The sequence below is a fragment of the Pezoporus wallicus genome, unplaced genomic scaffold (genome assembly GCF_028554395.1).
Source record: "Pezoporus wallicus isolate ANWC-B61680 ecotype Strahan unplaced genomic scaffold, APGP_CSIRO_Pwel_v1 contig_7099, whole genome shotgun sequence".
Classification (NCBI taxonomy): Eukaryota; Metazoa; Chordata; class Aves; order Psittaciformes; family Psittacidae; genus Pezoporus; species Pezoporus wallicus.
The window spans coordinates 663,462-686,681 of NW_026634982.1; the positions used below are offsets into that span (position 1 = coordinate 663,462).

Below are 23,220 nucleotides of genomic sequence, written 5' to 3' on the forward strand. Positions count from 1 at the left end.
ATTTTTTTTTTATCCAAGAGAGAATAGCACAGCATTTCTTCTGTATCTGTACTGCTCTGGGAATGCAGCCATACAGGAAGAACAGCTCTGTTAGCCCCTAGGCTTACACTATTAAAACATGATTAATTGATTTGCCATGGGATTGGCAAAGGAAATTAATACATGTAACTCATGTACTTCTATTTTACTTCCAATTAAAGAAAAGGATATACCTCTTATGAGATTCAGGTTTAAGGAACTGTCAAAACTAGTCTCTCCTTACTTAGATAACCTACCACTGACACCATCACTCCCCTTGGATTAAAGCAGTGCTCAGGAGAAATGGTATCAAGATACAGCCTCCCTCCCCCCCACCCCCCGCTCGTCACGAAAAAGGAAAGCAAAACTACTTTAACAACAAACCTTCACTTTCTTCATCACTGCATATACATCTAAAAAGCTAAATAATTTTTTACTAAATACACACAACTGGCAGAGACACAATGAAAATGGCCATAGAAAACCGAGTAAGGGTCATGCAATACAATTCATCACCCTTTCAATTTTATCAAATAATTACAGTGTTATTCAAACAAGAGCATTCATACATTTTAAAGATTTTAAAACCTCTGAAACTTAAGTAATCAAAACATGTCCAGAGGATTGTCTTTCAACAGTTCATGGTAAAGAACATTTGATATCAGGTATATTTTAATGCATGAACTCGGGGCATACCAACAATAGTGCAATTCTGAATTTTGAAAGGATTGTGGGAACAAAATTCCCACTTAAAGCACTACTATTCAAGGGAAACCACCAAAACATATCATTTAGTCAAGCATTCTATGAAAGCTTTGTTACTCTACAGTTTTGTAAGAAACTGCTAAGAAGGTCTAATGAAATGACACTGAAATTAGGATGTTACACATCTGTCCCCTTTCAAATGCATGGATTTTTTTTTCTTTCATTTCCACTTTTCAATTCCAATTCTTAAAAAAGACAATAAATGTATACAACACAGGAAACTTCCTTATTTTAGTATGGATACTAATTAAAATCATTCAACCCTTCAAACCTACAGAACTTAAATTTTAATGGGGTTTGCACAGCTTTTGAAAACACAAAATAATGTATCTTTCTAACTTTAAACAGAGTTTGGTTATTCTATAACCCAAAGTGTTTCTACGTCTGAAATATGCCATTGACTATAGGCACTTTCCTGAATCCTGCACAGGTACAATTTCACAGGTATCTAAATCTAAACACCCAACATGCTAATTATTTCTGCAGTGGCTTCTGTCATATGCCACATAGCTGGACACTCTCCCTAGGTTACACAGAGCTAAAGCTGATTTTAGAGTATGAAAAGAGGCTGGGAAGAAAGGAGGCAGAGAAGCAGATGCCACCCTGCCCTACTGTTGAGTAGAACTCAAATTTCCACTGTTGTTTCTACTCAGAAGAACAACTGGACAAGCAAACCAAAGCCTCATTTGAGTGATTAAATGACATCCTACACAATTAAAACTGACGGCACAAGTGTTGGATTCAGACTGGCCTATCTAAAAAGAAAACAAACTGCAAGCAGGCAAAAATATGCCTTATACAAAGTAATGTGGCAATGAGTCTTTACTTTCTCCTACTAGAAGCTGTTTCTCCTCAAATTTGCAAGTCTGAGTCGCTTTCTGAATATCACTTTCCACATTCTTCTCAGGTTTTCTCCACCTTCCAGAAATCCCTATCTGTAAGCCATTTTGCTTTCTTTAAACTTTTCTCGTATTTCTGCTTTCCATGGCTGCATTTGAGCTTTTCCTTAATATCTGCCTTCTCACAAGTACTGATGGGTTAAATTCAGATGAGACATAAACTATTATACAAATAACACATCAGTCAGCAGCTGTAGTTGATACTAAAAGAATATAAGAATATAAGAAAGAATATAAGAATATATTCCAAGGGATCTCAACTAAAATGAGAAATAAAAAAGGCATTAGTTGAAGTAAAGCTCTGTTTTTTAGGGGTGATTCACAAATGTTTGTTTACAGTGCTGACTTACCCATGCATAACTTAGATGGGTTGTTTCATGGTGGGTTCTGAATTTGGAAATTCAGGATAGTGCTGCTCCCCTCTCAAGGTTCCCTGCAAATCCAACCACAACACTCTTTCTGACTCACCTTTCTCTGTCTTTTTATAAACTGCAGTAAATATGATTTGAGAAAGTCTCATTCCCTTATAAAACACATATAACACTTTATGACCACACATCCAGTAAAACAGCTTCAACATAAACTGAGATATTTAGAAAAATTTGAAGGGTGCATTTTCATCTTTCAATTCTCTAAAGTCGACTCTCCACCCCCCCCCCCCCCCCCCCCCCCAGTTTAGCTGGTTTTATTCCACAAAGACAAAAACTGTACACCCATCTTCCTCTCATCCTTTTACTAACTAACCATGTTTTATCCCTCCTTCTCCAGCACTTTTCCTCGATTTTATATATTTTTTTAAATATAATCTGTGCTCTCTCTTTTTGTTTCTCCAGTGGAGTGAGATAAACTGGCAAAGCTGAGACTTCAGAGGCAGAACCCGTGCCACTCCACAAACTAGAAGTCCCTTTGTTACTTAAGAGTATATACAAAAGCATTACTAAAAGCTTGTATTAGTCTATCCTCAGGACTCCTTAGATGTGATAACCTGACTTTCTATCTAATTAGAATATGTGGTGATACTCCAAAATAAGTGAAGTACCTATCTGGAATAATCCAGAAGACACTCTTAAGAATTCTCTTGGCCCTGTACTGCGGAATCCTCTCTTCTTCAGACAAAGTGACAAGACTATCAGAGGAAAGGAGAAATTCAAGAAGGTCTATGATAATTATCTAAAAGCTGCACTGAAAAACTAATAAATGGCACTGCATTTCCTATGGCTAGTATTTCATACTCTCCTTTATTAGGAAGATTATAGTCAAAAGAAATCTGAGAAAAAAACCAAGAAAGACTAGCCTTTATATTATCTGGTACTCAAATATCTTTGATGATGCTGACAATAATAATGAAAATAATTAAAATAACAATAATAATGATTATAATAATGATGATGATGAGCCTGTTTGAGGAAGCCAAGATTAATAATGTTAAGGCTACTCCAAATGAAGGGCTTTCTTCTCACTGGAAGAGTTAATTTAAGGATAATAGTGGTTCTCTGAAAGGACAATTGCCACCATAAAATGCAGTTGTGAGCCTGAATTCTACAGACAACCTCTCCTTCAGCTATGGTGCGCTGTGACAAGTACACATTGGAGGGACAGAACCCCAAGTCATTGCCTACATTATGGAACTACCTTATAAGCCAGCACTTTTTTGTATAAGAAGGAGAAGTATAGACTTATGTTTGTACTACACCACTAGCATCTAGTATAATTTTTTGGAAAACAAGGGCACAAAAGATGGCACAAGATTAGGTAGGGTCTTTCCTTTGCACAAACCATTTAACCCATCACTTAGCTGGGTTATTAGTTTAAACCTAGTGAAGGGTGACAAAAGCTTTACAATCTACCTATATACCTATGTACAGATTCTACTTTTGGCTCTTCAGTGTCACAGAGTTTAATTTGACAGAATCTAATGGGACAGTAACAGTAACAGGATGTTACTTATCATGGTGTGAAAGACCATGATAAGTAGAAGAAATATTTTCCCAATCACTGATAATAAGAAATAATATTAAAAAGATAGCAGAGGGAATATAGTTGGCTTAGAGGTTCCATTAATCAAGGTCTTGAGATTTACATGGGTCTTGCATGTTGTTGGTATGGGAGAATAAAATTGAGCTTTAGCTTTGAAAAGTCTCTGCTATGAGTAAAACAACACTAGGCATGAAAAACAGAGGCAAACGTGTATCCCCCAACAGTTAACCCTGGAAAAGAATAGACAGAGAATGTCCTACCTCTTCTGGATGTTTCTGTGCCACTGATACCAGCTCTTCAGAGCTACTTCTTGAGGTAGAGGGTACCACATTACCTGGGGCCTCTGAGACCACCTCATTTGACGGTTCGGAGTCCTGAGGGCAACAGAGACAAATAGACCCCTCAGCAGCATGTTGACGTGGCACTTTTGAGAGGAACTGTGCTCTAAGCCCAGGCAGGGAAATTAAAAATACTTGAGGCCTTAAACTCTACTCTTTTTACCCTGGGCAAAAACTACTTCTCCTACCCCAGAGGCAAAACATCTGTCATATATTTTCTCTTAAAATGGTAGCACTTTCTTCACAAGAGCATTTTAAGACTTATTAAATAGCCATACAGTATTTCAGGATTGCAAAGTTCCTAATAAGGATGCTTGTTTTGCCCATACCTACCCCTGCTCTTGAAATGCAGGGAAGGGAGTATTACATTTCATCCCCCTATTCAAGATAGAGGTTTCTGCAAAACAGCTGGGACCATGCTAGAATAATTCCCCCTCCCCCCCCCCCCCGAATGTATTTTACCAATCACTGCAAACCAATATAGCACACAACCTGGTAAGGTTAGAAAAGTTAGTAGAGTTGTCTGTCTATTAGTAACTTTACCACTACAGTAAAATAAATAAAATAAAAATTCTTAAGTAGTTTACATTCTATTTTCCAAATTACCTTGATTTTGCAATGCAACATGACAAGATCAGTAGAAACACAACCCGCTTTAATACCTTCACTGCTTCACACAGTGGTTTTGATAACTGCAGAACATAGATTGTGATATTTTACTACAGAGAAGAAAAATCCATTAATCAGTACTATTTCTACTGTGCCTTCTGTAATGCTCATTACAGAAGATATTTTAGATGTCATCGCTTAGCAAGCAGAATATGTGCTTTTGATATATCACTTTTTCTCTACAGCCATTAATTGCAATGAAATCAAGATTATATTTTGGAAACTGCAAGCTGAAAAGCTCATTATTAAGTTTTTCAACATAACAACCTCTAAAAAGTAAATTAAAATTTCATAATAATATTCAGCATTTGTGGTTTAGCCCAACGAAACTTTCTGACTGTTGGAAGGGAAAAATGAATGCTGTTTCAACAACTGTTACTGAATCACAAGGAGATTCACAGGTAAAAGCAGATACTGTAAAAGAATTAATACATGGAAGGGGTTGCTGGAGGTTCGAAAGTTGGGCCTGGTAGGGGAGTATCTCTATTTTCTACACCTTTTCAGAGGAATCCCTTTAAAATAGTTTTAGAGATTAAAGATCTCAAATAATGCTTTTTATGTCTCCCATTGCACCACCTCTCTGTGACTTAAAAAAAGGATATTCTGGCCCATTCTGTTGGCTTACCAACTTAAGTTTAAGGTTTGGTATGAGTAAGACACTTTAGGAAAACTCAGCTTTCAGTGAAGGCTAAAGAAAACCACCAATTAAATGTTAACAATGAAATCAAACTGCCATTGCACATAACTCTTTTATGGGCATAAGCACTGGATCTGTGGAACAGAAGGAAAAATAAGATACCTTGGTAGAGCTATAATCCCAAATAATTCCATGACAACGATATTAAAACACTAATTTAATTAATTTTCAGCTTTGACACCTCCTGCAGATAATACCAACACCACATCTAAATGCACTGAACTAGGAGGAGGAACAGCTCTAGCATTCTGATTACAGAAGTCTGCAATTCCTCTACTGACTGTATGAAACCCCATGCTCTGTATGCCATAAAAATAAACCTTGCATTGTGTTAATCCTGAAAGCTCACTGTTTTTCCTAGCAGATCTGGACTTGAAGACACAAACATCCTCTCTCTCAAAGGCTGCCTCATTTTGGTTTTCAGTAAACTATGACGATGAAACTATCTCTTCTTGTTGACCCAATTAGCCATGAACTGGCTCTGAGTACTGAACAGTATGGTTTTGTTTTCTCCTCGAGAACTGGGAAGTTAAATCACCATCATGCAATTTATCAGCTCAGTATGTTTCCAGCAGCTCTTCTGCACTACTTAGAAATCCAAAAGTAACAACCACATCTGCTGGAAGAAAATGATGTACTTGTCTGAATCCTTTGGTTCAGTGATTTCTCTCCCTGAATTCTGCCTGTCTTTTGTGCAGACAAATTTTTATTATGTTGCTATTACCTGTGGGCAGATAATGGCAGTAACCATTTATTGTTACTTATGTTTTTTTAAAGTAATAAACTTCTTTTTTAAAAATTATCTGACCAACTGTAATTTGGTAAACACGTATTTCTGTTACAGCCCTTGTGCCTCAACAGGATGACAGATTCTTTTCCACCATCATGTCTCAAATATTTCCTTCTGAGCAGCTTGACCATCCTTCCCAATAGGTCTCTTAAGAAACAGCTGGCTAATGCAATACTTCAATTTTTAGGAAGATGGATGAAAATCACATTTTATTATTCAGAAATCACAGAAAACGTCCCTCTTTCCAATTACGCTGGTTTTACTACCTCTTTCCACACTGCTGTCACTTCTAAGGAAAATTGCTTCGAGCCTGAACATAGGTAAGAAAGACAATCTATGTTGACCTGAACTAATTTGGCAATATATGAACTAACGCTTTCAGAAATAACCATATTCAGTAAGAGGAATGAGATCCTTTAATGTAAGGTACAAAGATAAAAATGCTTCAATGTGCAAGTGAGAACCTTCAGAAAGCTTCTTCTCTGTGTTATGAGTACATGGCCAAGTAAGCAACAGTTCTGGTTACAACTCCTGGTAACGTTACTTGTACTCAGGCAAATAAAACATGAAAATGTGTTAGCATCACTTCTCTTCATAAAAGAAAGGCAAAAAATCTGTATCACTGACATAAACCAGTGCCTTTTCTGAAGAGGTGTTAAATGGAAAAAAGTTCTTAAAATAACCCTGAAATTAGCTTATTGTCCTTCCTATTATTATCACAACATACTGTACTGACTTTGCAAAAAGTCATTCCTTTCTTCTTTTCAAGGCCTTGCATGATGAAAACCATGCCAATGTCTTATGGCTCTGTAAGTCTCAACTGCAGCAGTGATGGACACGACTGCTCATGGACAGGTAATCAATACAGTAAGTAATTTGGTACACATCTTTTCTGATGCTTCAGCCCTTCTCATTTTATTAAAATATTGTTGTATTTTCTGATCTACATAGGAAAGCTCACATCAGCATTTTGAAGTCTGATAGATCAACATATAGCTCTTTAATGGATCACAATATTTAATTACATAAATTAATAAATTAGGGGGAAAACCACTACTATGTGGTACTTTCAGTTTCCTGAAAATACAGAAATTCTGTATGGAAGTTTAAGTGCATTATAAACAAATAAATTCAGAATGCGCAGTAATTATGTTTGCCTGCAAAATGCAGATTGTGATCAAAGCTCCACAGAACATGATTTTTCTTGGACTTGGGAAACTTTGAAGAGGAAACATGAAATGCGTAAACATTCTACTGTGTTTATGCAAGAAGACAGCCCTGTTTTGAATTATATCCCTTTTCCTATGACCCAAATGCTCATGCAGTTTAAGATACCACAACAGCATTGGCTTGAATCAACCACAGTTCTGCAAAAAGTATTTTAAGTCAATGTCGACACAAACACATAACAAATCGGGTATTCTAGTCCTGGGATGGAACTTGCTTGCTCGCCTCGGCAGCAGACACAAAGATGCACATGGTTAAATTCTGAGTCTTGGACTGTCAAGATTTTATTTTAGTTTTTAATTTAGTCAGCAAAGATCAAAGGAGACAATGACTGGTAGGAGGTGAGGAATCAGACGTGCATCGAACTGTAGCACCTCTCTGAAAGCATTCAGTTCTTTTCTCCCCTCCCTCCCATTTGGTGTATTTGCTATTTGCATCCACTGCAACAGAAGCAAACATGTGCCTTTTAGCTTTGTCCCTTTTGTGAGCAGAAGCATCACTGATACAGTATGCTGATAAATCAATAGTGCATACAGATGTGATTTGTGAGCTACATAAAAGTGATAGAATTCAGAGAAAAACACATTTCATGCTATGCTGATATTGTGGCTTAATTTGAAGATTTCACTATTTTTACTTCTGGTTTCTTAAAAACCAAATAAATTTAGTATCAAGACACATATACACATATGCATTGCATAAGTAAATATTACACAGAATTTTATATACAGACATGTATATTCATAAGGAATGTTCAAAGTGAACATTATGGTAAGGAAATACAGTAATTTTTTACCAATCCATGTTACCATCAGCACAGATGTCCCACACAAAACAGAAACATACAACACAGCTGCTGATTTTGAAGAAAATGGAGAACTGATGCATATTTTTTGAAAGTGTGCATGAAATGCTTTGCTAGAAAGCATAAGAAGTTGCATTTGGAGAAAGATGATGGAGAAATAGTGTCTCACAATGGTATTTATATCAGCCAAGCAACTTTCTGTCATGGCTACTTTAAAACAAAACCAAAATAGAATTGAAAGAAATCAACCCACAAACCCTTTATAAATGACTTCAAGCTGACAGGTTTGAATATATTATGTTAACTCTGAATCAGTTTTCATGTACCATCCTTTACCTTGGTCCAGTTGAAAATTACACAAGTCATAAATTAGCTTTAAACAAGTTTTGAATCAGCCTGGAACTCCTTTTCAAATTAAAGAGCCGTCAGTATATTACATGTTACTGTCATTTTATTACCTCAATCAATTCTGTGTGGCCTGAGGTAGAAAGAAAATGGATGCTGTCTTCATTTGCAAAGGGTTTATCTCTCACACCAGGCTGTGAAAACATGACTGCAGTAATGAATTGGAAGCAAAAGTTACTAACAAAGACTTCTAACAGTAACAGAGTAGAAATATTTGTCCCCCTTTAGACTTACAAAAGAGAGGGAGGGAGGAGGAAGCTCTTTCTGCAACATGAAGGCAGCTTCTTAAGGCTGAAGGACTAAGGGAAGAAATTAGCACATTTTTATCAAAGTGCTAAAGTGTTGGCAGCCTCACAGCGTATCATTTTCAGTGCTGCACAGAAAAGCCCTCCTGAGGGAGACCAAAGGTGCCTCTCTAGCCCAGACCACAGAACAGCCCTTCACCAGCTGACTGACTGGTCCTACCATCCTTACCCTCTCTTGCATCCCAGGGGTATACTTGAAAGCCAGAATTTGGTAAGATCTGGTGAAGACAAGGTATCTGCTGTTCTCCACACTTCACAGGTGGACAAAGTAAATTCCACGGGAAAAATTTAGCATTTATCTCAATTGACTCATATGCAAGACCAATCACTGCCATTCCTAGGATTTTACCCTTTGTTAATGAGATAAAAACGTGGGCTTTGCACTTTTAAGTCATGCTCCACAGCTGTAAAATTTCCCTTCTTCTTTCTGTTTGCCTTTGTCACTCTCCTCATGCTGATTTTATTCAACATCTGACCATGTCCTCTCTTCCTCTACCCTCTCCAAAGACAGGAAATTACAAATGCAACCTTCAGCGTACATGTGCTAACCTCCTACGCTGCCAGTCACAGAGGCAACACCATTGTCATGTCCTTGGCAATTTTTTCTCTCTCCTGAGAAAGAGACCATGACTTCTGTGTTTATACACTGTTAGCACAGGATCTCATTCCCAGCTGACTCTGAAACTACTTCAGTTCATGTAATAAACCTTAACCTAGTTCTAAACCCTCGGCCTTCTTTTAAAGACAGAAACAAAAGAAAAGCCTTTTATAATTATCTGTTTCCAGAGCAATTACATCCTTTAGCCTCACACTACTCTTTTTTTAATTCAAACACATTGTGCAATGCGAAGGACCTTAGGGTACAAGAAGTTACAAGAAGTTTCAAGGTACAAAGTTACAAGAAGTTTCCAACAAATACCTGTCTGTTTCAATTTATAATCCATGTTTCAGTAAACCAAAGCGCTGACAAAACAAGCTTGCATGTCTGAAATCTACCTGCATTTCCAAGTGTCAAAGGATACATTCCCACTTTTACTGTTATTTTATAATAAGAATGGCGTGCTACTATTGCCAATATTTTACTAGAAGTGTTTGAACAAAGTATGAAAAGAAATGGTCACACATTTTCTCTGCATGCCTTCTTCAATGGAAAAAGAATAATGTACATATATTTAAAGCTAGAAAGAGTACTCTCAAAATAATGTTTTCCATATTTATTCATCCAACTTTATCACATGCAAATAGAAACGGCAAACAGGAGAACATTTTATCACTTAAAGGTATTATTCACTGACCTCTGGAACCTGAATTAGTTTCCCCTTTCTAACATATATTTTCTGTATTTCCATTACCCAGTGTACCAATCTTACCTCTCTTTGACTGAATTCTCCGCCTTTCAAATCAAACTCTCCTAGATTATTGTATTTCCCTTGTACTTTTTCATAATTCATTATGTCCCAACATTCAAAAGCTGTACTTTCAGCTACCCTTTCAATAGCTGCTTTTTCTGACTCCAGAATTCTCTGAACAGTATTCAAAATCAACTCCTAAACCACCATAATTAACAAAATCACATTAGAATACAAACCCAGAAATTAAACGTCAAAATGTAGATTCCCCACACTAACCTCATCTCGCATGTATAATGCAAAGGAATACAACTTTCCTGCTACTGTCATGGATTAGAGCCACTGATCACGGTTACATGATGGCTTAAACTACTGGTAAAAATTTCTGTACAATCATGCACACCACCACCAGAAATTTTTAGAATTTCTTCAGTAAAGGGAAAATGCCAATATCCGTCCTTTTTGTGAGAAATCTCCCATGTCTTGCACAATCTGCTAATTATCTGGTGCACCAGAGCAACAGATTTTATACAAATATCCTTTTGCAGGATATTAATATATTGACAAGACTGCTGTACTATGCCATTATCACTGCACATAAGAGTAATTCCTTTTTGTTTTCTCTTTTATTGTTTGTACTGCTTTCTTCCTATACATTGTTCAGCTGCTTTTTCTTATTATGAATTAGGTTACAGACAGGCATATACCATACCCTAGAAGGCATTTTTGTCACTATTTTATATTATATGAAGTTTTAAGTCCTTTTATGGAGTTCTAAAAGCTCCTTAAGACAATACACATGTAATTTGTTACTGCTGGACCAGGATATTTCCTCTTCCTTGTGTTCATTTTGTACAGCTCTGATCTCTCTGATCACTCCCCCACGTCTATGAAAAAAAAAACCCAACACCCAAAACTTGCAAACCAAATTCTGAAACACATCATAAGCATCTACGGCCACTAAGTGTGGTGCTTACTGTGCAGCTGTATGTATGTTGCATATAAGTGCAATTGTTGACTTCCAGCATATTTACAGAATGACACAGACATCTTACACCTAACAAGATTTTCTAAACAACCACCATACAGAGCCACTTGCTATTACTTATGGAAGGCAGTGCTGCAGCTGCAATTGCTCCATTAGTAAGGCTACACTCAGGACTGCAGTTCTCTGTTTCCTTAAGCAATTGTTTTTTTTTCCCTTCAGAAATGATCAGGGGCAGACCACAGTAATCCATTCACATAGTCCATCTGCATTTCTTTTCAAATCATGTCTGAATTGCCCCAAACTTTCTGTGCTCTTGGATTGCTAGGCAGGGACCACTTTGGACTAAGGTACAGCAGGAAACTTACTTTAACCTCACAGGGTCAAGCTGTATATTGTACAATTTATGGTCAAAGTAATTTGCTTTACTGCACTTCAGCAGTTTGCAAGAAAGCATACACAAAATTTGCTCACAATACTTGGCTAACACTTAACTTGAACTAGAAGATTGAGCACTTGAGAAGATCTCTGCTCCAAAAAGCAGCTGCTTTATTATAACAAAAATAGAATGTAGCTCAGAAAAGGCTTTCTTTCAAGCACACAATCTTCAGATATTATGCATCAGCATGCAGAGTGTGTCTGTCAGATGTCAGAACAAAGCTTTAAATTGTACCATCTAACTTAATTCTCAAGACAGGGTCAGCTCATTCATAGGGTTGATTTTTTTCCTCCCCTTTGAGAAGTCCTTTAAGTAATATTTATTCAGCTCCTTACATTTTCATCAGCACTGATTCTTGCTTTTCAACTCCTTGAAGTCCAGATTTTCCCAACATAATGCAAAACAGAGCGATATTAAAATGTGTGATCACCAAAAGCATCATAAAATTGTCAAAGGCTACTTATTAAATCATGACTGGTTTTCATCTCTCCCCACTTCCAGGATTTTTTCTAGTAACAAGATGAAATAAAGGATTGCCCAGTAAGTCATTTTGTACAGTCTAAGTTTATTACGCAAGTTTTATAGCTCCCTCAAATTCCTGTCTATGGCACCCACTTATCTGCCTGTGTTCCAGAAGTTTTCTGTAAATACTGCTCTGGAGGAAGGCTGTGTGCCCTCCATATACTTCTTTCCACTCTGCCCAGGACCTATTTCTTAATTCACTCCGTTCTCCCCTATAAGGGTTTATGTTTTCCTCCAAGTGGAAATTTCTTATTCTTATTAATGTGCGTGCCCACATTTCTCCTTCTATGCCATTATTTTTCTGCTTTTCTCTTTCTCTCCCTCTTTCTCTCCCTCTCTTCTTAAAAAGTATCATAATTTATTTTCAACTCATAAAGCAGAAAACTAAAACATTAATTCAAGGCTATAAAAATATTTTGAAAGAATGCATCTATCTATAGAAAAGCTTTTTATAAAAGTGTTTCTTATATCCTCCATTTCAGATCTCTCTAACATCTGAATGTGCCAAATTAAAAAAATCTCTTTTTAAGAGAACTTAAAGGACATTCTTTAAGAAGCTTCTAACACTGATTAGGAATACTGCTTTATGGGTGCCACGGAGTTAACTCATTGATGCTAGTCACTAGAGCAATTAAATTTCCATATAACTTTACACTAGTAAATAGAGATACATGTTGGCTTGTTTTTTTTTAACAGAAAGTAACCAGCTAAAACACAAGGCTATTTTATTCTGACAAACTGAGCTACACTGACAACAGGCTGTTTACTAAAAAGGGAATGAACAAGCCCAGTTGACACAGATGTGACATTAATCAGCCATCTTTTGCTGAGCCCACAGGAACTGAAAGGTCACAACTACTGCTGCTGCTTAAAGCGTCCTCAGAAAGGCCTGGAAATACCTAATTCTTCCCTAATTAAGAACACCATAAATGATATATTGAATGACGAGGCTAAGTTCACTTGAAATATCAATGTCACTGCTTTGTTTCAAGAGGCGTATTTTCCCTGTTTTGTTGTTGGTTTTGTTTTTGTTTTTTTTTAAAATTACATCTATCAGACATAATTCCTTTTTATGTTTCTGATCTGTAGTAGAAAACACACAGCAAGTCCCTTACTCTTATACGCAGCTGCTTAATAACACTGAAGTCCAAATTCTTTCAGTTAAAAGCATATGCATACAGCGCTTATACAAACATACAAACTTTTATACCCTAGCAATATATATGTATATATTAATTTTTAGGGTTTTGACCTTGAGACTATCGATACGTGAATTCCACAAATTCTCTTCTCAAAACAGGAATTTAATAACTTTTGTAGTCAATGAAACTAAAACACAACTACACCTTTGATACAGCAAACATGACAGAGGTTTTAATCATTACTTCATACCAGTAAGTACTGTGGTGTGAGTGGACCAGCTCTGTAGAGCTGAACAGTCAAGTACTGAGGATCAGCCAGACATGCTATACATGTTTCAAAGACAGGACTAGTTTGGTCACAGAGGCAGCATGCCTATTAGCAGTCAGAATACGTCCTCAGCTTTAGTGTCCCTGACAGGAACCAGTTGCACACTCTTGAGACAACTCTGTAATATGAACCATCTGGTGGCAACTGGGGGATTGCTTTCAAAAATGCATTCCTGATCTTAACCAACATGCTGAGATAAATACACACTAAAATATCTCAGATTAAGATCCATGAAAATGAGCATACTGAAATGTAGATCCATCTAAACTTAATCAGTCAAAAATGTTCAAAACAACAGGGTATTTTAAATACCAGTTTTATTCAGAATTCAGTAATGCAACCCCAGATTATCAACAGTCCCCTTCTTCCTCTTGAGATTCACTACACTGAAAGTTCTCTGGGGTCTAAAAACTTCCGCTACCCCTTTCCTTTTCTATTTCCTCCCCCAAGTTAAAAATAACTAAAAAAGAGAGACAGACACATTTACTGCCTTACTTTTAGACAATGGCTTGATTGCTGCCATAAATTAATTGATGAACACATTCAATCACCATCAGGAAGACCCTGGTTCACTTCCCTCTTCCTCCTCTTAAAAAGGTTCAAAATCATATTTCATAAGGGATTGCTTAAACCATCTGTTCTTTAGCTGAAGCAGGTCGTTTTGATGGAAAGACGAATCAGTGGGTAAAATGATCCATTGTATATTAACCAGGGTATCTGAGAAAGGGTACAATTTGTCTTCTAATATTTTACTATTTTATATCAAGCAGCTTTTCAGTCTCTGTCTATGCTGTACCCAGAATGCACATAAACAACAGCAGGTCTGTAGATCATTTCAGTGAGAGGATTAATAAGAGATCCATGAATCACAGCTCCCAAATCTCAAAGTTTTTTTGTATTTTCTCATAATTACCCTTCAAATGCACGATTCTTGAAGCTATTTTTACATCAGTCCAGACATCTTATAATAACCTTCAAAAAGTTCCTTACCACCAGCAAGTAAAAACCATATTTAGAATCTCATTTTTGCAATAAAGTTTCTCTGCCTTCTGCAACACTTTGAACCTAAACAAGCAGTGGGGGTATTATGCATGAGAAGAAAATGGTGGGACAAACTGCATATTCATTCAATACACAATATCCTTGCATAGGAGTGCTTACATATTTCATATTCATTATGTCACTGACTGTATCAATCTGCTGATACCCTTCTATTTCCAAAAATAAATATGTGATGTGATTAACCCACTCTTAAGTACACTTGTGTGTACCTTCCATAAATATTGAGTTATCTTGCGATTTCTTTTCTGACACTTCTTTTCTTCGGCTATTTATACCACAACTGAAAGGATACCATCTGCCTTTCAAGACTTCATGAGATTAGTAGCTAGAACAAATCTTGCTATCTACACATTCCAAGGTTTTTCACATATGAAGTACTTCACTACCGTTTGACACAGCTGAAATACACTTAAGACTTCTCAAACATGCCGAAATACCTTTCAAACCACTGAACCAGTGAATAATTTTCAATCGTACCAAAGACACATTTACTAAAAAATCTAGAGATAAACTTAATTGCTAACAGGATTTATCAATGCACTATACATTTTAAAAGTTTTGTGAAAATCTTTTCAGAAGCTATCTTAAAATGCCATTTATTTGTGTTTTTTCTTGGTAGACTGTAATGCTCTTACAGTTCTATACCCACACAAGCTATTTGCTGAGCCAATTTTAAGACGAGTGAACTTTTCTGCTACAGAATGCTAAAATTCAAGCTATGAGACACTCTTCCACAGAAAGTGGCTGACACAGCACAAATCAGCAATGCCCAGCTGTCTTCTGCAAAATGTGATTAAATGTGGCTGGCACTAAGTGAATCTCTATTTGAGAATGGCGACTAAACCTCACTACCACTATCTAACATGACGACATAAAGCAAATCTTGACTCCGCTAAAATTCATTGCTTGCTTAGCACTACAGAAAATGGTATTTTTTTGGTTTCTTCCCCACTCCCCTTTGTCTCTCCTGGTTTGGTATGATTAGATTAGATTGATATGATTAGATTTTGCCTTAATGTAGATTAATTTGTACATTACTTTAAGAGACGTATGCGGCTGCAATTCTTTAAAACAAAATCAACCTTGAGAGTATATATGAGCACTTAATTAGGCAACTATGACAGTGTGTTCAGATCTTATCCAGAGACTAACAATTAAAGAACTAATTCTTCTTCAATCACATAGAATATGGTCATGTGCTAAGATAATTTGCAGGGTAATAAAGTTGGAATAGTGAGGAATTAAGATACATATTTCTTTAATTACATACATTCTAGCTCTACATAAAACATAAGGCAAGAAATATATTTCTAGGTAAGAAATAATTATCTTAATTCTTTATGAATATTCAAATTGGAAAAGATTATGCACAGTGGAAATGTTTTTAATACTGCCCTCCTGGCAGCTTATACCATCTAAGCCAAGAATTTAATCAAGGTTTGAAAGGTTAAAAAATTCCAAAGTCAGTTGTAAGTGTTTCATTCACAATTTTTTTCAGATGCTTTCAAAATTAACATGTTATACTAATTAAGCAATAGGGTTCTTAACAGAAAGTCGTAATGGTCAATTACAGTTTATTGGTAAATTTGTTTATGGCTCCACTGTCAGCATGAAGCCCCTAATTATCAATACTCAAAAGGCTCATTATTTTAGGAATGCTAGAAGTAGGAAGAGAACTGGATTGATGTCATAAGTAAGCTATGATGCTCTGGCAGCTACAGTTCAGTGACTTTCACAGGTGTGTATCTTTTGTGACTTCACTGAAAAAGGAACATAAAACAGACAACTTGGGTTAAAACTACCATCTCCATGTCTTTCACACTTCAGTGTAGCATCTTTAATATGTAAAATTCACTGTCAATGTTGCTCAACATTATAAATATCTAGAAATTGATTTTCAAAAGCAAGAAAGCCTCTAGCTCTTTAAGGAGCAAGCATTCCCCCATCCTTCCTACACACTATTCCTCTTTCAGCCTTCTCACATCCTCTGAGAGTGCACACAGCTGCATACGAAAGAGAAGGTATAAAATCTTCCTGTTGCGGGGCGCTGCTCAGGGATGAAAAAGCGCTCTCGCTTTTTATTCCCTCACGCTGTGTTAGCATAAAACCATGTTTAGTGGCTTTACTTCAAACAAGATGCTAGCTGCTTTTTGGATTTTTCCCAATTGCACGTAAGTCCCTGCAGAGATTCCCTGCCACTCAGCACTACAGCAGCAGGCAACGTAGGCTGTAAATTCATTTTGTCACGGCTTAGGAAGTATAAGTCATGATTCAGTAGAAGAGTTATTTCCCAGATAAACTGTCATTGTAAGCAGATTTTGTTAGAAGCATAACCTAAAGAAGGTTATAAGCAGCAGTAGCATTTCTAACAGCTGCCCATGAAGAGAATTTGCTTCCTTAACCACTACTTTAGGGTAGGTAGTAGTTATTCTAGCTAAACTAAAACACATCTAAACTAGAGGCTTAATCAGTTAAACATCAGATTGTGTATATTCAAATTACATAGATTAAAAATGTATAATCCCTACATTGTGTTTATGATTCAATTAAGTCTAGTACTTTACTACCAGGTACCTCCTAAGTGTTCCATTGGAAATCAGACATGGGTATGTATTTTAACCAAAGCAGTAATTAATGACCAAGCTTGTTTCTAATTTCAGCCATCACTGTTTGTTTTTACTTCAGAAGCATACTTTTAGTCTCAAAAAAGCAAAGTATCAAGACAACTCAGAAAAAGCAGTACTACCTCAGTATTAACCTGATTTGCAAGATACTTACAAAGCCTCTTGAAAAAAATAATTTGTTTCATTTCTGTACTAGGTTCATGTGGTGACGTTTTGGTAGTGGGGGGGCTACAGGGTGGCTTCAGTGAGAAGGTGCTGGAGATTCCCCCATGTCCACCTGCCGGTGGCCAAGGTGGAGCCCATCAGCAATGGTGATGGTACTTTTGGGATAACATTGTTAAGAAGGGGGAAAACAACCTGTGCAACAAGCTGCAGTCAGAAAGAGGAGTGAGAACCTGTGAGAGAAACAGCTGTGCAGATCCAAAGGTGAGTGAAGAAGGTGGGGGAAGAGGTGGCCCAGGCACGGGAGCAGAGATGCACTGCAGCCTGTGGTGCAGATCATGCTGAGGCAGGCTGTCCTCTTGCAGCCCATGGAAGTCCACAGTGGAGCAGATACCCACCTGCAGTCCATGGAAGTTAGCAGTGGAGCACATATCCACCTGTAGCCCATGCAGGACCCCACACTAGAGCAGGGGGATGCCCAAAGGAGACTGTGACCCCATGGGAAGCGTGCACTCCTAGCAGGAGCTGTGGCCCATGGAGAGGAGCCCACACTGGGGCAGGTTTCCTGCAGGACTTGTAACTTTGGAGGGGACCCACACTGGAGCAGCCTGTGTCTGAAGGATACACCTAATGGAAGGGACTCACCTGGTGCAGCTCATGAAGAACTGAAGCCCATGGGAAGTACTCACTTGGGAGAAATTTGTGGAGGGCTGTCTCCTGTGGGAGGGACCCCATGCTGGAGCAGGGGAAGTCTGAGTCGTCCTTCCCTGAGGAGGAATATAACTTGTGGCAGAGATAACGTGATGCACCAACCATAAGCCCCACTCCCCATCCCCCTGTGGCACTCAAGAAAGGAGACAGAGAATCTGGGGATAAAGTTGAGCCTGGTAAAAAGGGAGGGGTGGGGAGAATGTGTTAAGAGTTTGGTTTTACTTCTCATTACTCCGATTTGACTGGTAATAAATTAAACTGATCTCCCTGTTTTCCCCATCACAGTAATTTCTGAGTGATGTCCCTGTCCTTATCTCAGCTCATGAGCCTTTCATTGTATTTTTTCTCCCCTGTCCAGATGAGGAGGGGAATGACAGAGCAGCTCTGATGGGCACCTGGCATAAGGCATGTGTGTGTATCACAACATCAGAATGAATTACTCTTTTCAGTAGTATCTGAAGCATTTTTTCCTCCTGTTTTTGTCATAAAATATTCAGCATTATGGAAGGCTTTAAATGGTGTTACTGCTCTCCTGTTAAAGAACTTCCTTAGAACAGTGTGCAAAGATTCAGCTTTGGAAAGGAAATCCTGCATTGTTGGATTGTCTATGAAAAAGAGTGAATGAGGGTAATGGGAAAGACAATGTTTGTACTGTACTGTCCCTTTTTTATTTCACTTTTTTGATACAGTTAAGTTTCACCTAAGAAGAATTACAAGCATTATTAGTCTATGATGAGGATCTGCCATTAGTACTATGGGGTATTGGAACCGGTAGAATTGATTTTGATGTTGAGAATTAAAAGAGTTTTAATTTAATTTAATAATTTTGAAGAATTTAAAATTCCCATCTACACTATGGGAATCTTCTGCCAACTAAGTGTATCTGATTATTTGGATTAATTTAGGGATTTAATACCAACTAACTTTAGGCTGATCTTATCTGCTATTCATAAATCAAGCCCCATCTTAAGTTAATTTGAGGCTGATTATTTTTGGAACGTTTTATGGTCGAAATTATTCATTACATAGATGCATTATACCTGTTTGCCAGAAAATAACGGAGGCTTTGCCAACTCTTTTTTTTAAATATGACACTTGGGAGCAAATATTAAAACACGATTGGCAATACTTCAGCCAACTGAGAAGAACTACCGTACACTGCAATTTCACCCTTTTGTTTTAAACCATCTTGACAGCAAAATTCATTTCTTTGCCAAGGCTTGGCGTCACTGAAGCTCTTAAAACAAGGCCTAAGTGACACAAGGACTTGTGTTAAATCTGCATACAACCTTACAGATTTGGATAATTTTCTCTTCTTCAGTTTTAAGGGAATTAAGTGTAGTGCCAATGTTCGACTGCTCCTCACAAACCCAGGAAGACAACGATTTCAAAATAGCCATGTATTTTCCAGTTGCTATATAAACCCCATCTTTTGCTGTACGTCACACAAGCAACTAAAGTCCTAATCCGATTTATGTAGCAGAATTCAACTCTCCTCCTGCAACTTTAAATATATGAATACACACAAAAATATTTAACTCTATCATTTTTGATAACTTTACAATGAAATAGTTCATAGTATCTACACCTAGTAGAAGTGCAGACAGATTCTACCTTTACAAATGCAGCCAGTGAATTATAATATGCAATTTCTTATTCTGCAAAACACCTTGAAATACTCCTGTTCTAGCTGAAGAATGCTGCATAAAACCTGAACTTTTTTGCATTATATTATGTTCTGCTTGTATCAGAAAGCAGATTTATTAGCAGTATGTTTTTATCACTTTTCAGCTGCAATGCTGTTTGCCATGGTGACAGCACATTTGTTTGTATGTTGTGTTCTCAAAGGAGGTGCTCTGATGCGCTAGTCCCTGTGATGCAAGCTGATTAAATTAGGGTCACAGTTTCTTTACAGTTGCAGTCACCCTCTGCCAGAATATGCAATTCAAAGAAGTCTGAGTTAATACAAAAGACCTTTAAATATTTTTTTGTTATTTTTTTGAAATACGTGTTTTAAATGTAACTATTTAAAAATCACATTGTTTTTAAAGATAAACTATATCCCTATATAAATCATATAAATCTTATGACTAAGTATGCATATATACTATCACCATATGCCAAGCTCATAAACTGTATTCAAATAGAGTTTTCTTGTATATATAAAATGTTAGAAGATACTGGCTATACTGGAAATGTTTTGTTCCAAGCGTTTAGTAAATGCCCAGTTAAAGTCTGTCCATGCAACACTGATTCAATCATCTTCTGTGTGCACTCAGGCAGGGAGAATTCCCCCTAAACTATAACCCTGGCTAATCTAAGATAGCTGTCTTGGCTTCCTCCTGTAGTCAGTGGACAGGAAAAGGCAGCTCCAGAGAACAACTCATCCAAACCTACAGAAAATGTCTAAGACAAGGAAGCAGTATCGACATTCTTCAAAACAGAAGCCAAGACACACAGAGAGTAAGAATTATAATTTCTGTTAAATTACTCAATTTGCAGTAGTGCAGACCACATCATTATGGTTTCAAAACATGGCTTATGCTATTGCCTATGGCAGCTCAGAGAAGTCAGCAGTTTTGTATGTTGGGCCAAGGGATCCAAGCTGGGCAGCAGCAAACAAGGAGAAAAAAATCACTAAGCATTTCAAAATCTGAATTTGTCTAGCATTCACAGGAGCTCTGAGGTGAGACAAAGGTAAAATTCAATTTTCTAGTCACAACTCAATAAGGTCAAGCTTTGTTTTTTTTCTTTTGCTGAAATCATTGCTTTGGTTTTCATGCCTGTTAAAAGCTAGAGATAGCATCTTCTCCTAACACTCAACCCAAATTAATCCCTTTTAGTGATCCCTGCCAATTAAATCAGACAAGACAGGGGTCCTATAGAAAAAAAACATATCACAGCATGAAGCGATTAAAGGCTGCAAATTCACATACAGCCACAAAAGGTCTTTAAGCACTGCATGCCACCTTGATTTTGATACTTCCTGAATTTTGCAAGCCTGACATCAGGATTTTGGAGGTTCACTATTTTTTAACTCCACATGTGAGGAAATGCTCCCTCAGTTTGAAAAAAAAGGGATAATGAAAAAGATTAGTTTCCATATGCCGTAACGAGACTGTCACCTGCACAACTCATGAGTCCATCAGAAACTTCTACACTCCTCACAGTCCTTCTTAACCACCAACTTTAGTTTTACTAGAATAAAATCCCATGAACTATGAGAATTAAATAGCTTACTTTTTTCTTTTTTCTTCATCTGACCAAATTAAGATGTTTGAAATAAATTTTACATTTAAAAAAGTATTTTTGATTTAAAACATTATTTCAAATACTACATTCAAGGTTTTAATATAACAGTGACCAACTAAATATGCTTACTCACAATGTGAAAGCAAGATATACTCAAAGAAATGATTCTGCTTGGCTAATGAGCAAATCAACCATGATTGCTTTCAAGCACAAACAATGTACAAAAACATATGCTTTGCCAGGGTTGGTCTGTCAGGTATTTGTAGTTCAGAAAATATTTCCTGAGGGGTTTAGATGAGAATTCTATGCATATATACTGACAATTTATTTCCCCTGCAAAAATGCAATACAACAGGAAGATGAAATAAAAGCAAACTAAAGAGAAGTCTAGAGACAAGGCAGCTGATCTTGCAGCACTAAAATAATGACCTGACATGTACACTCTGCAGTGTTTTGCAAAACAGATTGTACGCAAAGATGAGCCGATAGCAACCTAACTAGGACAGTCACTGCAACCCCCATGATATAAACTCTTTACTGCCTTAGTCCTTTGCAGAATTTTAAAATTGGAGGAGATACTTTAAAACAGTACTTTTTAAATGGAAGACAATAGAAAGCAATCCACATCTAATAATAATAATGAGAACTCATGAGGCCCTTATTGAACATAGTGAACAAATGGTCAGGCCACATTTGTTCCTAGTGAATATTACCACATCCTAATGTCAAATAATTTGGTTCATATTTCATTTTATTTTTAGTAAATCCAACTAAAATAAGGTTCTATATTCATTCTGAATATCACTGTTTCAAACTATGAGGAAATTTATGATTTAGAGTGCTGCTTGGCAATCCTGAAAGCGCACCATAATCCTTTCACAGGGTAGATAGATAATGTTATAGAAATGGAGAGCTTAGAGGTTTACTTCAGCTTTCATGTGATGTAACAAAATCTACAATGTTTTTGAGATGAGGGAGCTTGTCAGACCTTAGTAGTGAGCATCACCCATTCCATAAAAGTGACAGCTAGTATTACCCACAGAGAAACAGTTGCCCTCATGCCCTACAGCAAAGTCACTGTCTGTTTCTTATTTGACAGGCAGGGTAATATGGGAATATGTTACGCTGGTGAAAAAACTGACACAATTTCTGGAGAGTTCTGTGACTAGTATGAGCAAAATGGATGGACCACGTCCAACATCTACGATAGATACAATTTAAAGCATATGTTTATATCTGCTAAATTACATCCTTTGTACTGCTGACACCTGCAAGTGCTTAGCAAAATCTGAAAACAAAATCACATTATTCGTTGTGAGCAGTATGCAACTTTTCCTGAACATCTAAAACTGAAATTCGTAATTAGAAATAAACACTAACTGAACCATTGTATGCTACATGCTATAACCTCTCATGTCACTGAGACAGTACAATTTACCTACCGTTTTCAAGGCCCAATACTGCTACATTTAAAATGTATACTGTAACAGTGATTTAAATTGGATCAAAACAAAGTAGAAGGAATGAAAACTAAACAGTATTTTCCTTGGCCAAAACTGGAAATTCAATCCCATTTTGCTGCTATAACCCACACAAGAAACTTCATTGTGACACCCCAAAAACTGGATTTAGTGAGTGACTAAGAGACTGAAATTGCTGGTAGCTCAGGCTTGCAATTCATCCTCAGGTCAGGCAGAGCGCAGCAAACAACACACTTTTCTCTACGGTTTTCTTCTTCTGAACTCTGAG

General features: G+C 37.1%; 1 protein-coding gene across 3 annotated transcripts in view; it reads right to left on the reverse strand.

Annotated features, from left to right (window-relative positions):
* The window catches only part of PHF14 (PHD finger protein 14), a 162,319-nt gene that overhangs the window by 32,249 nt on the left and 106,850 nt on the right, over positions 1-23,220 (reverse strand). The window contains exons 18-19 of one of the 3 annotated variants that reach the window (XM_057403890.1): positions 3,920-4,033; positions 2,033-2,115 (exon numbers count right to left, since the gene is read on the reverse strand). The exons of 1 other annotated variant lie outside the window; for it this stretch is intronic. In XM_057403890.1, the coding sequence (XP_057259873.1) occupies positions 2,044-2,115; positions 3,920-4,033 (186 nt within the window). In that variant the 3' untranslated portion in view covers positions 2,033-2,043. The remainder of the gene's footprint in view (positions 1-2,032; positions 2,116-3,919; positions 4,034-23,220) is intronic. One more of the 3 variants, XM_057403056.1, reaches the window with a different exon arrangement.